The sequence below is a fragment of the Erpetoichthys calabaricus genome, chromosome 4, assembly GCF_900747795.2.
Source record: "Erpetoichthys calabaricus chromosome 4, fErpCal1.3, whole genome shotgun sequence".
Lineage (NCBI taxonomy): Eukaryota > Metazoa > Chordata > Cladistia > Polypteriformes > Polypteridae > Erpetoichthys > Erpetoichthys calabaricus.
The window spans coordinates 28,457,966-28,475,865 of NC_041397.2; the positions used below are offsets into that span (position 1 = coordinate 28,457,966).

At 42.1% G+C, this 17,900-nt stretch overlaps 2 protein-coding genes across 2 annotated transcripts in view; both read right to left on the reverse strand.

Annotated features, from left to right (window-relative positions):
- LOC114649910 (uncharacterized) overlaps positions 1-17,900 on the reverse strand; it is a 625,678-nt gene that overhangs the window by 25,424 nt on the left and 582,354 nt on the right. The gene's annotated exons all lie outside the window — the stretch shown is intronic.
- Positions 4,254-16,857, reverse strand: rfxap (regulatory factor X-associated protein). The gene is made up of 3 exons (XM_028799289.2): positions 16,266-16,857; positions 8,947-9,057; positions 4,254-5,084 (listed from the first exon to the last, which is right to left on the reverse strand). Exons 1-3 carry the CDS (start codon positions 16,674-16,676, stop codon positions 4,989-4,991), a joined length of 618 nt encoding a protein of 205 aa, XP_028655122.1. The 5' UTR covers positions 16,677-16,857; the 3' UTR covers positions 4,254-4,988.

Consider the following 17,900-nt stretch of genomic DNA (forward strand, 5'->3'; position numbering starts at 1 on the left):
CTTCTTTTCATCTTAAGAAAAGAATAAATGAAGTGGTTATTCATCTCTGTGCATTGTGGGAAGACTAAACTAACTTCACTTTGTAATAATCTGAGGTTGCTTAAGTGGGAGACATCATGTCTTTCAATATTCCGTACTTCAGCTTATAAATCCTTAATTAAAGACTAATAAGAGCTTCCTCTCATATCCTGTAGTAATTTCCCCGGCATATCAGAAGCTGTTGTTATTCCGCGCTGCACAGATGAATAAGCGCTTTACTGATGCCTTGTGCTATTAAGACCTAAAGAACCCTTTGGTGTCGTCTTATTACATAACAGTATATGACTGATAAATGCATTACAAATAGTACTTAACCAAAGAGTTACCACATTTTCTTAACGCACTGTAAAGTTCCTCACAGCTCTAGAGCAGGGGTCACCAACTCCAGTCCTGGAGGACCACCGTGGCTGCAGGTTTTCATTCTAACCCTTTTCTTAATGAGTGACCTGTTTTTGCTGCTAATTAACTTCTTTTCAATTCATTTTAATTAACTTAAAATAACTAAGACCAGGGCCCCTTGTTTCCATCCATCCATCCATTGTCCAACCCGCTGAATCCGAACACAGGGTCATGGGGGTCTGCTGGAGCCAATCCCAGCCAACACAGGGCACAAGGCAGGAACCAATCCCGGGCAGGGTGCCAACCCACCGCAGGACACACACAAACACACCCACACACCAAGCACACACTAGGGCCAATTTAGAATCGCCAATCCACCTAACCTGCATGTCTTTGGACTGTGGGAGGAAACCGGAGCGCCCGGAGGAAACCCACGCAGACACGGGGAGAACATGCAAACTCCACGCAGGGAGGACCCGGGAAGCGAACCCAGGTCCCCAGGTCTCCCAACTGCGAGGCAGCAGCGCTACCCACTGTGCCACCGTGCCACCCACCCCTTGTTTCTTTTCCCTTAATTAGCTGCCAAACAGTAATGAGATATAAAATGAGACAAAAGAACTGGTGTCCATCACACAATATCTGAAAATAAAGAAAGGTGAAGGTCTCAGGAATGTCGATCTGCTCAGGTCCACAAAACATTTTCACAGTGCTCTCATAAAAGAGAAAATCAACAGTTTCGTAAATGTCTGCTAATGCACCACGAGAGCAGCAACAAGCCACAGCATTAAAGAATGAATTTTAGTTAACGACAAGAATTGGCACCTCATTACGCAGCTGCTTGGAGTGAAACTGGTTGGAGTTTGAGGCCCTGACTTAGTTGGTCTTCTGTTGGCTCCCTCACTTCACGTTTCATTTCTGTGTTGGTGCCATTTAAGGAAAAAAATGAAGAAATTCAGGGCAACACAAATCTTAAAAGAGAAGTCAATTAAAATGAATTCACAAGAAGTTAATTAGCAACACAAACAGGGCACTCGTTAAAAAAAAGGGTCAGAATGAGAACTTGCAGCCACGGTGGTCCTCCAGGACCCTGTTGTAGACACATGGGTTCAAATCACAGGCGTGTCACTGTTACTTTGGAGCTTGCATGTTCTTCCAGAGAGTGTGTGTGTGTCCCAAATTGCTCGTGCTAGCTGGGTTTCAGGATGGCACCTGATGTTTATTTCTAATGACGGGCTATGCAAGTTAAGAAAAGCAAAATAATGGAACAAATCAGTCAGTTAGTCATTTTCTAACCTGCTATATCCTAACTACAGGGTCACGGGGGTCCGCTGGAGCAAATCCCAGCCAACACAGGGCACAAGGCAGGAACAAATTCCTGGGCAGGGCGCCAGCCCACCGCAGGGCACACACACACACACACCAAGCACACACTAGGGATGCACCTAACCTGCATGTCTTTGGACTGTCGGAGGAAACCCATGCAGATACGGGGAGAACATGCAAACTCCACGCAGGGAGGACCCAGGAAGCGAACCCAGGTCTCCTTACTACGAGGCAGCAGCGCTACCACTGCGCCACCGTGCCACCCTAATGGAACAAATGTTTTACCTTATTACCATCCCTGCTGCTTTTTTGTTTATTAAAAAAAAAATGACTGACTAGAGGTGCAAGGCTACAACCCGCTGTGACATTATGTGCCACAAACACCGCACTGAACTATTAAGATGCTACACAAATCATTCGCCTGGTTACTTAGACTGAGAAGCCATCCATCCAGCCATTTTCCAACCCGCTGAATCCGAACACAGGGTCACGGGGTTTTCTGGAGCCAATCCCAGCCAACACAGGGCACAAGGCAGGGAACCAATCCTGGGCAGGGTGCCAACCCACCGCAGGACACACACAAACACACCCACACACCAAGCACACACTAGGGCCAATTTAGAATCGCCAGTCCACCTAACCTGCATGTCTTTGGACTGTGGGAGGAAACCGGAGTGCCTGGAGGAAACCCACGCAGACACGGGGAGAACATGCAAACTCCACGCAGGGAGGACCTGGGAAGCGAACCCGGGTCCCCAGGTCTCCCAACTGCGAGGCAGCAGCACTACCCCCTGCGCCACCGTGCCGCCCTTAGACTGAGAATCTTCACCTTATTTTATAGTCCACCCTCACTTGAATGTGTTACAAAATGCCGTCTCACACTTTATTTAGGATTCCTTAGCCTTACACAAGACTCACTGGCATTCCTGAAAATGAATTTAGATGGATATCCATCCATTATCCAACCTGTTAAATCCTAACACAGGGTCACGGGGATCTGCTGGAGCCAATCCCAGCCAGCATATGGCACAAGGCAGGAACAAACCCCGGGCAGGGCACCAGCCCATTGCAGGGTGCACACACCCACACACCAAGCACACACTAGGGATGCACCGAACCTGCATGTCTTTGGACTGTGGGAGGAAACCAGAGCACCTGTGACACCTGAATATCTAGCATTAAGTCACAAAATAAAATCAGGGTCGTGCCAGGATGCCCATTTCTTTAAGAAGTGAACAAAAATTTGAGTTAGTATCTGCAACTGGATCATTTTACTGTGAAAGAGTAACTATCTGGCAAAGAGACCGCTGGGTCAAAGTGACACAGCGATGGGGACGGTCACATATGAGCCGTACATTGGTGTAGGGGCAGTAACTCAAGCTGTAAATGTTTAGACAGGGCCTGCGGTCCTGTAAGGTCTGATGCCACAGAGGTGCAAACAAATGGAAACATGTTGGTAAGAGACCCAGTAGATGACTGGCAAGGAGTATTTACAAGAAGCCAGAAGACCTACAGGCCTGCAGCACACTGCGCAAAATTGGTGACATAAAGCACGGGAGCTGCCATGGAAACCTCTCAGTTTTAAACACCCAAGAGCTCAGAGATGCACGGAGACCAGGACGAGGGGCTGCCCTAACCCATGGATGCACACCGAGACCTAAAATTGAGATTTAAAAGCTGCCTCAAATCCCAAAGTAGATTACCTCCCGATTCTGGGGGACAGCTGGTGCTAAGGTTCACTGACGGAAGGCTGTGAAAGAGATGGGACTGTGACTTCTGATTTACAAGATGGCCAGCCACTGTGGCTCCAAGGGTAAAGACTCCTGAGACCGCCATTAGCACCTTTTTCTGAATGTCTTTTAATCATTCCCTAAGCCAGCTTACTCCAACACAGGGTCTACACAGATAGTGCCAGGTATAAGTATGGAGCAACCGTAAATGTTGTGCCAGTCTCGCAGTGCACGCTCACTCACAATGGATAACTAACAAGAGATGTTCTACATGATTTTGGCATGTGGCATAAACTGCAGAAGTTAAAGAAAACACATAACTACACCTGGTGGCATGGTGGCACAGTTGTATCGCTGCTGCCTTACAATAAACAGACCACTGTTCACATCCCAGGTTCTCCCTGTGTGGAATTTTCATGTTCTCTGTATGTCCAAAGACATGAAGGTGAGGTGAACTAGCATTGCTAAATGGGTGTCTTTGTGTTCGCCGTATGATGGACTGGCACCCTGTCTGGGGATTGTTCCTGCCTTGCACCCTATGCTTGCTAGGAATGGCTCCAGCTTCCCAGTGATCCTGTCCTGGATAAGCAGGTTAGGAAAATGGATGGATAGATGGACATAAATAAAACTGTGAGAATGTGCAGACTGTACACTGATGAGGCCTAGACTGGCTTTTGAACCCAAGATTCTACTGCTGTGTGGCATTAGAAGCTGACAACTCTACTGTGCTACAGAGCGAGAAGTAAAATTTGAACTGTGAGTGATCTGGCAATGCTGACTGAACGCTAAGATAGAAATCTAATAAATGAAAAGTTTCATTAAAAAAAAAGATTTGTCTCCTAAATCAGAAATGGTTTGAAACGGACAATTTTATAGTCAGTGTGCTCAACAGAAACTTCTTCTCTATTCTTTCTCCTTTCCTACACATCCATTGGTCCTAGTGAAGACTGTAGTGCCAACATGCTGAGGTGCCGCGCCCACTCTATCTTCAGCAGCACCTTCTTATGGAGGATAGTCCCTCTGGCAAGTCTTCGGTCTTACCTCAAAGGGCTGTGCACGAGCCAGCCATGTGGGTGATGCCCTCAGTAGTCTCACTGCATATCCCGACCACCTTAAGTAAACTGACAGCCCTCTTCACCCCTGCATTCAGTTCTAAATTACTAAAACAGAAAAGGCCTACAAGAAGTTCTTGAATATTGTGATTTTTCCCCTGCACTTCTCCACAAAATTTTAAACATAATACCAACTGTTGCACTGCAGAAGTAAATCATGATTGAGAAGTCCCGTTTTGTGCTGCCTCATCGTTTACTGCCATCAAAAGTACCCAGAAGCCACAGTGTGCACATTGGTGTTCGTGTCTGAGCAAAGCAATCCAGGTAGGTAAGGCCTGATGGTAGAAAATGGGGACAGAAATGGGATATCATGTGAGAAGGTAAAAAGCAAATGAAGTTTGAATTGAAATCTGAAACTCAACAAATATACAAAGTACATAAATCACCATAAAATTGAGGTCACTCGCAGAAACATAAAAAAGTATTCCAACTTTCAGAAGTCCTCTTAGAAGTCTTGTGCTCGCTGGGCTCGATTCTGAATGCTTAACAACTGTTGCTGTTGCTGCAAGAAGCTAATAACTTCTGGGCTTCTGAGCAGAGACTGAAAAATAAAGAATAAATAAAACCAGCCATTAATTTGTTTTAATGGTTATCAAGTGGTTGATTTCTGCTTATAGCGGGTGTAATGTGATGTTGATAATGTACAAAAAGGGACCCCCAAAAAGGAAACCCCATTATTATAAAACTTAGAGCAACTCCCTTTAAGTCCTTGTCAAAAAAACACAGAGAAGCAATACGCTTGTCCCAGTGCTTATTCCATTGCTGGAAACATTTCAGGCTCCTTCAATTTCTGCACACTCTGTTACATTGTAGATTTCATTTTAGATTTTCCATTGTTACTCATCAGTTTACACTTCAAGAAGAGAGAAAACATGTTTTCTAAAAGGTTTGCACATTTATTAAAAATCAAAAACTGAAATATCTTCATATACGTATTCAAACCCTTAATTAGTACTTTTGAGAAGCCCAGTTGACAGCAGTTCCAGGTTTGAGTCTTCTTGGCTAAGTCTCTACAAAATTTGCCTACCTGGATTTGGGCAGTTTATCCCATTTTTCCCAGCAGATCTTCTCAGACCCCATTAGAGTGGATTACAAGTGTCCTTAAACGCCATCTTCAGGTCTCTCCACAAATGTTCTATGGGCTTTAACTCTGGGCAACTGTCCTGGAGCCACTTGGCTGTATGTCCTGCTAAAAGGGTGAACTGTTGCCCTGGTCTGAGGTGATGTGCACTCTGGAGCAGGTTTTGTTCAAGGCCCTTTCTGTATTTGGCTGGACTCATCCGTCTCTCAGTTCTGACACTGAGAAGCACCTCCACAGCGCGATGCCGCCACCAACATATGTCACAGTAGGGTTGGTAAAACAAGAGGTGATGAGACATAGCGTTTAAGGTTCTTTCCGAAGAGTTCAGTTTTCGCTTCAACAGAGCAGTGAATCTTTAAAAGCTTTTTACTCAAGAGTGGCTTCCGTCTAGCCACTCTACACAAAACGCTGGACTGATGGAGTGCTGCTTTCTGAAGCTCTCTTAAGAGTGACCATTGTGTTCTTTATCACCCCGCTGACCAAGGTCCTTCCTGCCCAGTTACTTAGAAGAAGGTTGGAATCACCATGATTTTGCTCAGAGCTGGCAGTCGGACCAAACTATTATTAAAGCCACTGTGCACTTGGGAACACTCAAAGCTTTAGAAATGGTGTATCCCCTTGTCCTATCTGTGCCTCACCACAATTTGATCATGAAGGTCTACAGAGAGTCCCTTGAACTTAAATTGTTGAGTAAATTGTGAGACCTCATACATATACGCTTTTCTAAACGATGTCTAAACAGGTCAGTTTGCCGCAGGTGGATTTCAATCCAGTTCTAGAAACATCTCAAGGGGAAGTAACCCCATGAAAATGTGGGAATGCCTCAGAAAAGGGTCTGAATACTTATAAGAATAAAAGATTTTACCTTTTTGAATATTAATACATTTGTAAACCTTTCTGAAAACATGTTCTTCATTTTGTCATTAGGGGTTATTAAGAGTGGATTGATGGGCTGTGCAGAAACTGAAGGGTTCTGAATTCTGAATTCTTTCTGAATCCATTGTATGTACAGATAAACAGCCCTTCACAAGGCACAGACAATGAAATAATACTCATTATTTTTTTGAACAGTAACATTATATAACAACACTTACAATGTTTTGGTATTCCTTGTACAGTAAAACCTTGGATTGCGAGTAACTTGGTTTATGAGTGTTTTGCAAGACGAGCTAAAATTTAATAAATTTTAACTTGATAAATGAGCGAGGTCTTGCAATACGAGTAGTACGTATACGCTTTGTCTGCCGAACGTCAAGTGATCACAACAGAGCTGATGATTCTTCCCTCACTCGCACTGCGGGATTGTGGGTAATCGTCTCCATTCTCTGGCTCAGACGGCGTGCCTCACTCATATAGTCAACATCCATACGAGCGTATACTGTTTACTATATCATTGTGACCACGTGTGTGTGTGTGTGTGTTGTAACGTGTGAGTCCCTGTTTTGCACCCCAAAACACGAAGTTGAGTCTCAGTACTTTAGCAAAACCAGCGTTATTCAGCTTGAAACTGGAAGAGCGCGGTTATTTATTGTAGCGGGATCTGCCACTCTCCTATACACATATCCAGTAGTCAGGCAGGGTCATGGCCAGGTTAGTGGCCAAGTAATACTGTGCCCTGCATTTATAATGTTCCTTGTATCACCCACCAACGGCAGGCACTTATAGCTTGACCACAATCTTTACAGATTCGCTTTTACGGCAAACTGCTACAGCGCTGGGAGCCTGTGGTTGCTTCTGGATGCTCTTCTGCGTGTCGTCCTGTTGGGGGGAATCCCAAAAGAGCTTAGAAACCTTACAGTGCGTAAAGCATTTTTTAATTTTGTGTCCAAGTGTAGTGACTCTTCAAGCAAAAGCAACTGTCATTGGAGAGGTTCCTTGTTAAAAAAATTCCAGTGAGCCAACAGATAGCAGGGATTCCATTAGTTAGAGTGAAAGTCGTCCTACACAATAACCCTCCTCTCTTTCGTCTCCCTCACACCAGCCACAATTCTTTTTAAAGGTAAAGTGCAGGTTAATTTGTTTTATGTATTTTGACTTTATATTTTGTATTAATCATTTTTATATGAATAGTTTTGGGTTGTGGAATGAATCATCTGAGTTTCCATGATTTCTTATGGGGAAATTCGCTTTGATATACGAGTGCTTTGGACTACAAGCACGTTTCCGGAACGAATTATGCTTGCAACCCAAGGTTCCACTGTAATTTCCTTGTCAATGTTTCTACCAGTTGAGCATTTGTTTGTCCTTCCCCCCTGACTCCACACACACCTAGTTACTTCTCAGGAACTTTTAAATCTCCTCCTGCAATTAATTCAGGGGTGGTATTTAAGCCCACCTCAGAGGTCAGAATAACCTCACAGAAAGTCCTAGGGCCTTCTATCCAGAGTTCCTTCTGCTGTTCCCAAGTTTCTCTGCACTCCTGAGCGCCTACTCCCCTTTAGAAGTCCAGGGCCATATGCTGCCACCAGTTTACTAAGTGGACTTCCAGGCCCAGAGAGTAATTAGTTCTTTTCCCAAAAGTACACCATCACTCGCTTCCACCCTGACATAATATATGATGCTTCCATCAGTACAGACTTCTCTGTGTGCCCTGGGACGTTGCTGAGCCCTGTCACGGACTTGTATGTTGTCTCCTTAGATTGCAGTGCTCCTGTTCCTGGCCATTTGCACAAATATTGCAGGAGGCAAAGGTTAAATGTTATGTGACAATCAAGTACTGATCAATAAAGTGAGAATAAATAAATGTCAGAAACAGACACTTGGTCAATTTTCAAATCCAGATGGGACAAGATGTATGCTTTCAGGTGCATGGAGGGGTAACAAATACTGGAAATTCAAATTCTTCTATAGACAGATAAAGCTGATGTGACATCACATGACTTTTAGTCGGAGTGGATGTCAAATTTGATGACTACAGTTGCTGACTAAACATCACAGGGTATGTCAAATTACAGTAGACGTCTACATAATGATTTTCCAGCCAATTTTGTGCTACCTGACAGAGCCAGTGACTCTGTGAAGGCTTTACAGGTACGCCAAGCTTAGCAGCATTATTGGCCTTTTGTCTTTTTTTCCATTCTCTTGTGGTACATAAAACATGTCACTTTAGGTGTGTGAGTGTCTCTTCTGTTTGTCAGGTCCAAAACATCAGACTGGCTTATAGGATATTGGTACATTTCATGTCCATTATTTGCCCACCTTACCATGACAACATGGTTCATAATAATTAATAAAAGCAATATGATGAGCCATCTAATGTGTTAAAAAGCTTAATGAAGGAATGGCTACTTGAGGCACACCCTTTAGGGTCTTTTGTACTCACCAGTCTCTTTTGGTTTAAAACTTGTTCCAGGAGTGAAGGCCTATTTGGGCGCTCTGCAATGGTTCCAAGACGCTGCTTATTCACTGAGACAGGACGCTCTTCAGTACTTTCCTGTTTAAAAACAAACTCGTCTAAAACACATGAAGGAATACTAAAAATACTAAATGCAGTACCCAGTGCATGCCCATCCTCAAAAAGCATTTAGAACATTAGAACAGTCTAGACGAGAACAGGCCATTCACCCCAACAAAGCTAGCCAGTCCTATTTACCTAATCTAATCTATCCACTTAATTCTTCCAAAAAAAACATCAAGTCAAGTTTTGAAAGTCCCTAAAGTTTTACTGTCGACCACACTACTTGGTAGTTTAGTCCATGTGTCTAAGATTCTCTGTGTAAAGAAAAACTCCCTAATGTTTGTGTGACATTTACCCTTAACAAGTTTCCAGCTGTGTCCCCGTGTTCTTGACAAAGTAATTTGAAAGTCACAGCCTCAACCCACTGTACTAATTCCCTTCATAATTTTAAACACTTCAGTGATGTCTTCTCTTAATGTTATTTTGCTTAAACTGTAAAGGCTCAGTTCTTTTGTTCTTTCCTCATAATTCATCCCCTGTAGCTCTGGACTCTTTTCTAGTCGTGCTATTTACTTTTTCCAGTACTCCAGATGAGACCTCACCAATGCATTATAATGCTTCAGCATAACATCACTGGACTTGTACTCTACACATCAGGGCGCTATATGCCTTAACACTCAGTTATCCTTCTTAATGGCCACTGAACACTGCCTGGCAGTTGATAATGACGAGTCATTTATGTCAGGGGAAATGAGGAAGTTACTAAGCATAGCGCTGTGGTAGCCTACCAACAACATAATAGGCACGTCCATTGTGCAGATCAAGCCTAGACATTCTACCCTGTCATACGCAAACAAAAGAAAAAAAATGTTAGAATAAATGAGCACAAAGAAACACACTTCTACTGTCTCGATTGTGACAATGGGTTGTGTCTTGGTGACCATTTCAAAACATGCCACAGGAAGGATGGACTAAATCTGCACCAGTACAGCAGTGGAAACGAGATGTAACTTTAGACAGACAGAGAGATAGATAGATAGATAGATAGATAGATAGATAGATAGATAGATAGATAGATAGATAGATAGATAGATAAACCACTATACGAGGGGGGACCCAAAAATAACCGGAAATATTTTTAAAACGTGTTTAATTTAATTTTCTGTAGAAACTACAATTAGTCTCCTTCAAAGTACTCTCCATTGGCGGAAATACACTTATCTAACCGTTTGTTCCATTGTTCGAAACATTTTTTAAATTCGTCTGAAGTAATGCCCATTAATGCTCTGGTCGTTTCTTGTTTTACCTCTTTGACGTCAGCAAAACGCCTTCCTTTCAAGTCTTTTTTCATCCGAGGGAACAAAAAGAAATCACACAGAGCTAAATCCGGTGAGTATGGTGGGTGGTTCAGGGTTGTCATACCGTTTCTTGCCAAAAATTGGCGAATGCTGAGAGCAGTGTGAGATGGAGCGTTGTCATGATTAAAGAACCAGTCGCCTGACTCCCACAAATCAGGGCGTTTCCTTCTCACACTGTTGCGCAACCTACTTTTACAAAAAAAATTCACTGAACACAAGCACAACCTTCCAGACTGATGGCACTTGGCAGACTGACTTGTGAGGAGTGTAACTAGATCGTCCTAGCGGCCCAACCACGTACTACAAGTACCAACCTAACAACAACAAAATTCCGGTTATTTTTGGGTCCCCCCTCGTATATTTGATTTGATAGATAGATAGATAGATAGATAGATAGATAGATAGATAGATAGATAGATAGATAGATAGATAGATAGATAGATAGATAGAGTTAGGTCCATAAATATTTGGACAGAGACAACTTTTTTCTAATTTTGGTTCTGTACATTACCACAATGAATTTTAAATGAAACAACTCCGATGCAGTTGAAGTGCAGACTTTCAGCTTTAATTCAGTGGGGTGAACAAAACGATAGCATAAAAATGTGAGGCAACTAAAGCATTTTTTTTAACACAATCCCTTCATTTCAGGGGCTCAAAAGTAATTGGACAAATTAAATAACTGGAAATAAAATGTTCATTTCTAATACTTGGTTGAAAACCCTTTGCTGACAATGACAGCCTGAAGTCTTGAACTCATGGACATCACCAGATGCTGGGTTTCCTCCTTTTTAATGCTCTGCCAGGCCTTTACTGCAGCGGCTTTCAGTTGCTGTTTGTTTGTGGGCCTTTCTGTCTGAAGTTTAGTCTTCAACAAGTGAAATGCCTGCTCAGTTGGGTTAAGATCAGGTGACTGACTTGGCCACTCAAGAATTTTCTACTTCTTTGCTTTAATAAACTCCTGGGTTGCTTTGGCTGTATGTTTTGGGTCATTGTCCATCTGTATCATGAAACGCCGCCCAATCAATTTGACTGCATTTAGCTGGGTTTGAGCAGACAGTATGTCTCTGAACACCTCAGAATTCATTCGGCTGCTTCTGTCCTGTGTCACATCATCAATAAACACTAGTGTCCCAGTGCCACTGGCAGCCATGCACGCCCAAGCCATCACACTGCCTCCACCGTGTTTTACAGATGATGTGGTATGCTTTGGATAATGAGCTGTTCCATGCCTTCTCCATATTTTTTTCTTGTCATCATTCTGGTAGAGGTTGATCTTGGTTTCATCTGTCCAAAGAATGTTTTTCCAGAACTGTGCTGGCTCTTTTAGATGTTCTTTAGCAAAGTCCAATCTAGCCTTTCTATTCTTGAGGCTTATGAGTGGCTTGCACCTTGCAGTGCACCCTCTGTATTTACTTTCATGCAGTCTTCTCTTTATGGTAGACTTGGATATCGATACGCCTACCCCCTGGAGAGTGTTGTTCACTTGGTTAGCTGTTGTAAAGGGGTTTTTCTTCACCATGGAAATGATTCTGCGATCATCCACCACTGTTGTCTTTCGTGGACGTCCAGGTCTTTTTGCGTTGCTGAGTTCACCAGTACTTGCTTTCTTTCTCAGGATGTACCAAACTGTAGATTTTGCCACTCGTGATATTGTAGCAATTTCTCTGATGGGTTTTTTCTGTTTTCGCAGCTTAAGGATGGCTTCTTTCACCTGCATGGAGAGCTCCTTTGACCGCATATTGTCTGTTCACAGCAAAATCTTCCACATGCAAACACCACACCTCAAATCAACTCCAGGCCTTTTATCTGCTTAATTGATAATGACATAACGACGGACTTGCCCACACCTGCCCATGAAATAGCCTTTGAATCAATTGTCCAATTACTTTTGAGCCCCTGAAATGAAGGGATTGTGTTAAAAAAATGCTTTAGTTGTCTCACATTTTTATGCAATCGTTTTGTTCACCCCACTGAATTAAAGCTGAAAGTCTGCACTTCAACTGCATCTGAGTTGTTTCATTTAAAATTCATTGTGGTAATGTACAGAACCAAAATTAGAAAAAAGTTGTCTCTGTCCAAATATTTATGGACCTAACTGTAAGCCACTATATAATACATAGATAGACAGACAGAACTTTATTTGTCCACAGGGCAAAAATTGGCTTTTTATAGAAGCTCATTAAATAAATAAATACATATACTGTATATATATATATATATATATATATATATTTATATATATATATATATATATATATATATATATAATATATATATACACACACACAGTAAAGTTTGAAGTCACACTAGAGTGACAAAAAAGAAAGAAAATTAAAAAGTAAGTATACTTATGCTGACTTTTTGGTACTTACAATTTCCTGTCACACATAATATTTTTCTTGTTTAAAAACATTTTAAGTTTTTGGCTCATTTTTCCAGGTGTAAACATAACTCTAAGGAGGCTATGAATCTCAGTGACATTGCTTATGTCTTACTTTTTATATTGCCTTTCACAATGAGCTCCAGATTAAAGTACTCAAGTAAAACTGCACTTGACAGGTGCAAAAATCTGGTGAGTTTGAAGGACTACATTTGGGTTGTGGTCTGTGGTGGACCGGTCACCTTAGGCACTCTAGTGCACCAGTTCACTCTCTTGATTTCGATACCGATGAGATGTTGTTGCTGATGCAGTGTGCTATAAAGCTTCCCTTTTTTGGAGGATAATTTGCAGTTTGTTTAATCTGTCTTGTGTTTACTTTTGTTTCTGAATACAGAATTAACTTACAGTACTTTCATTTTTCTCATGGCATTTGGTACCCAGAAGTACATTTGCCATCTGCCTTGCTTGTTTAACACTGATTATTCCCAAACCTGGTTAGTCCACCTCAGTTTGGGGTTGATGGAGCCCATCCTGGCAGAACTGGACACCAGTCAGGGCCCATGCAGATTCATACCCACACTCACACCGAGTCAATTTATAATCTCTTAGTTAACTTAACATGCACCTCTTTGGAATGTAATAATAATAATTAATACATTTTATTTACAGTATATAGCTCCATTCCCATGCTGAAGATGTGAAGAAAACAGAAATACCTGGAGAAGAATACACATGAACACAGGGAGAGCATTTAAATGAGGTACTGCTTTATAAGTCCAGAATGCTAAAACCATGATACTCAACACCCCTATAAAGAGTTGTCAAAAGTATCAACTGCAATATTTTTAAAGTTGTTTCTAAACTCATTTTTCGTGGTACCGGTTTTACAGCCTACATTACTGCCATTTGACCATTGAGCCTTGTAGGCTATCAATCGGCATGGCTACAGTTGCAGCTTTGTTTCACCCCATTCACAGGTGTCAATAAGATGGCAGCTCCAACAGCATTACAGCCTTCACTAGCATGCCTAGCAGACAAAGAGGTCAGTCAGAGTGGGGTCTGGAAATACTTAAGCTTTGTGCCAAACTGGGATGGGAAACCACAGGATAAAGAATACCTACTTGAGGGGCTAACACAACCAATGCAGACAAACACTTGAAGGACAAACATGTGAGTCAATACACAGAACTTAATTTCTAAATTACACAAATATTAATCAGTTAATAGGGCCCTATGATGTACGCAATGTGGAAAACATGGACGGAATCACGGAATTAACGCATAAAAACGGGTATTAGATTTAAAAATGGAAATGTGCGGAATTAAACAATTGAATAATCTGTAGCTCTGTCATTCAGATACATTTTTCTAGTTTGTTGTTTTTCAAGATAACACAATTCTTTGTAGAAATCCAGTTGTGCCTCTATCTGTTCGTGCGGGTGTTTCTTGTATGTTTTCTAGTTAAAGGCATGCGAATTAGCCAGCTGCACGAGACAGAAATGCCAAAACCAGCAGTGATCAGATACCCTAACAACGTGGAAAAAAACTAAGAAACACGAGCATAACTGCAAAATTGAGGGCACAACAATATCCCGGCGACTTTTATGAATCTGGACAACAACTTTTCTTCAAGTTTTGTCAGCATACCATAGACTGGGCATGAAAAAATACTTGCAATGACCACGTCAAATCTAAAACCCATCTGAAGAACATGGAGAAATTAAGATCAAAAAGTGTTCCCTTTCAGGCAACAACTGAGGAAACAACAAAATCGTCAGATGCAAGACGCCAGTCTGTGGAGGATGTTGTGGCCATTTAAGTTAGACATAACGCTCGAAAAAATGACAAAGATGCATCCTTTCTTTATTAAGCATTGTAAACAAGGCAGCGCTCTGCCACAAAATGAGAGCAGTCTTCGTCAGACTCATTTGCCCCGTGTCTTTGAACAACATATGGACGCTGTTCTTCAAAAGATTTGTAGCAGTAAAATTTATGTTGTAGTTGATGAAACCACAGATAGCCGAGACCACAGTGTTGTCATCATAGTGATAGGTGAGTAAACATTTGGCTGTATGGTCATTTTTTTATGTAGGCAGTTCTTATTGTACATGAAACTAGGGGGTTTGCCCCCCGCTCACTTCACTTGCCAACCCCCCAGCCCATTTTGTGTCTCTGCCACTCGTGTTGTGAAGAGGGGGGCTGAACGCACCCCACGGAGATGCGGTCGCTCCTCCGAAACCCCCTCTTAAACGGTGATACAATGAGAAACAAATACAGCTTTTTTTATCTCCTATTTGCTCAATCAGGTGCTGGCTTGCATCTCTCATGGCGTTTGAACATTTAAAAGCCTGTTCAGCAGCTGTCCTTCTCTTTGTCTTTTATTTCCAGCTCTGGGCATGGTTAAATCTCTTGCCACAAAGTCTCGTCTCACGGTACGTGACTTCTTGAAATTTTACTTTATAGTTCGATACACTCTGAAAAGAATGATACCAAACATATATATAGGTTTTAAAATAAGCCTGATTTAAAGCGTGACAAAAAACATGACAAAAAAACATCACATAAAATCGTTGCACTTTTAGGCTCCGGATTTTATATATAGAGAGTAGTTATGTTGTTAATTGTTGTTTTAATGTCAGTCAGTCAGTCATTATCCAACCTGCTATATCCTAACACAGGGTCACGGGGGGTCTGCTGGAGCCAATCCCAGCCAAGTGTCAGTAACATTAAGACTGGCAAACTAATTTTGTTGTACTTTGTGCAATGACAATAAAGGAATCAATCTATCTATGAAGAGAAAATTTAAGGGGGAAAGCCCCCAAAACAAGCAGGAGCTGAAGATGGCTGCATTGGCAGCTTGGTAGAGTGTCAAAAGTGAAGATTTTCAGCACTTGCTGATGTCTGTGAATCGCTGACTTCAAGCAGTCATTGCCACGTGAGAAATCTGTGACAAAGTCCTAAATATGATGGCTTTAACAGACCTGCCACTGCAGTGTCCCAAACACTACGGGGGACCATGTAGAAAAGTGTTGTAGGTTCTGTCATCTGTCATTTTAAACTGGCGAGCAGAGGAGTAAATGTGTCTTTGTCCCAAACATCATGGAGGGCACACATGTAACAAAAGTAACCCATAACACCTCACTAACCAAATACTTTTGCTTTTCACTAAAGTATGGAAATGTATTTCATTACATATTTAATAATTTTTCTGTATACTGTAACTACGAATTTCACTACAATTTGCACTACCTGTATTGTAAGTGACAAATACAATTTGATCTGATATAAAGTCCTTGAAACAAAAGCCTGCAGCCACAGCTGGCACCTGGAGTGCATTCTGAAGACCACCGGATCCTCAGGAATGCCATCCCACGGACTGGCAGAACTGCCGAATATAATCGCGAGTCGGGCCAGCGGCTTCTCGTATACACCGCCGTGGGGGAGGCACCCAATAAATCCCCGACTGGCACCACACAAGAAGCACCCACACGACGACAGCTTACGTCTAGCTTGGCAGAGCTGGTCATGGCCTGGTCGCTCTTCTTCTTCTTGTACTTGTCCTTGTACATCTTATTGCGGTGCTTCTTGCACATCCAGGGTTTTCTCTGCTTGGCCACTTGCGTGGTGGTCTCAGTACAACCCTCGTACGTGCACGTCTTAGTTTCGCTCTCGCTCTCCCCGTACGCCTCGTCGTCGATCAGATCCTCCGGGCTGGCCGTGCTATCCCGGGGGTCGGAAGCGTCCAGCACGTCGCTCTCTTCCCCCGTGTCGTCGTATAAGACGATGGGCTCCGAAGTGTCGGTTACGCTCGCTCTGGGCTCGTTAACCGAGCCATCCTCAACACAAAAGACGCGATTGGCATCGGAGCAGCTCGGCGGCAGGTTCAAGTGCAGACTGCTGTCCGATTCGCTCATAGTCGCCAACAGTTGCCTCTTCCAATTTTATTTTTCAGTGCTACCAAAATGATAGCGGATATGCAAATATATGTATTGTGAAGCCCATGAAGAAATCCAGCGGTTTGACTCGAACGTCTAGTGAAGTTTTGGCCAACAGTTCAGCGAATCGCATCCGTAAACACAAATCTCATCTTCTTCCTTTTTTTTTCTTTTAGTTAATGCCAGTTTAGATATATTAGTGCCATCTACTGTATGGAGGGGGAATTCCTCTTTCCAATTTTACTAGCAAAACATTTTTTTTACATTTCTGTGTTTTTAAAACTGCCCTATGGAAGCGTATAAAACATTTCATCAGTTGGTTGTACATGTTTGTACAATTAAGTTTTTCCTCTAGAAGATCATTTAACGTTACTACAGCCAGTTCAAATTTGCGGTGTTGTTCACTTTATTATCGTATCTGGTTATATTATGAAACACAGTGTTCGACTGAGCCACATTTTGTAGGGTTGCCAGATTAGAAAATTAGAAATACGGGACACTCTTAAAATCTCTCTCTATATTATTATATATAAAATTATACATGCCCCCTACACACCCAGACCAATATATTATATAAAAGTAGAGACATAAGTTAAAAACATAAAGCAAGGATTTTAATGGGTTATGAGGAAAACAAAAATTTTAATACAAGCTAAAACAAATGCTGTAAGAGTGAAATCATTTGAAAATATTTATTTAATACAGACAACAAATTATTATTATTTAATACATGGAGTTAGAACAAAAAGCGGGCTGTGGCAAGTAGTAACACCACACTTTGTTGACACTGTATGTTGCAGTGCTGATACAAAACTGCACAGCAGCGCGGCTGGAGAGCAAAACGGTAAGAGTGTCACCGTCCTCAGCCAACCATAGCAACTGAACAAGTTGCAAACAGGCAGCAAACACTCCTTTCCTCGTTACATTTGGGTTATTTTCATCAAGAGAATCTGAGAAAAGAAAGTATAATTACTTATAAAGTTACAACTAAGTACCGTAAGAAGGTAGTAAAGTATATTTTTATTATGAAATTTGAACATGAACTAAACACGGGACGTTTGAGTGTCCCTGAAACGGGACGGGACAAAATACGAGACAGGGGACAAAATGATCAAATATGGGATATGTCCCGTATATAAGGGACATCTGGCAACCCTAACATTTTGCACCCTGGCCATCTCGGTGACGAGCTATTGATTGAAG

Coding starts and splice junctions, on each gene's coding strand:
- rfxap (XM_028799289.2), bottom strand. CDS start 16,676: ATGAGCGAATCGGACAGCAGTCTGCACTTGAACCTGCCGCCGAGCTGC. Junction 9,058..16,265: donor CCAGCTCTGCCAAGCTAGAC/GTAAGCTGTCGT, acceptor GTTTTTAAACAG/GAAAGTACTGAAGAGCGTCC. Junction 5,085..8,946: donor TTTTAAACCAAAAGAGACTG/GTGAGTACAAAA, acceptor TTTATTTTTCAG/TCTCTGCTCAGAAGCCCAGA.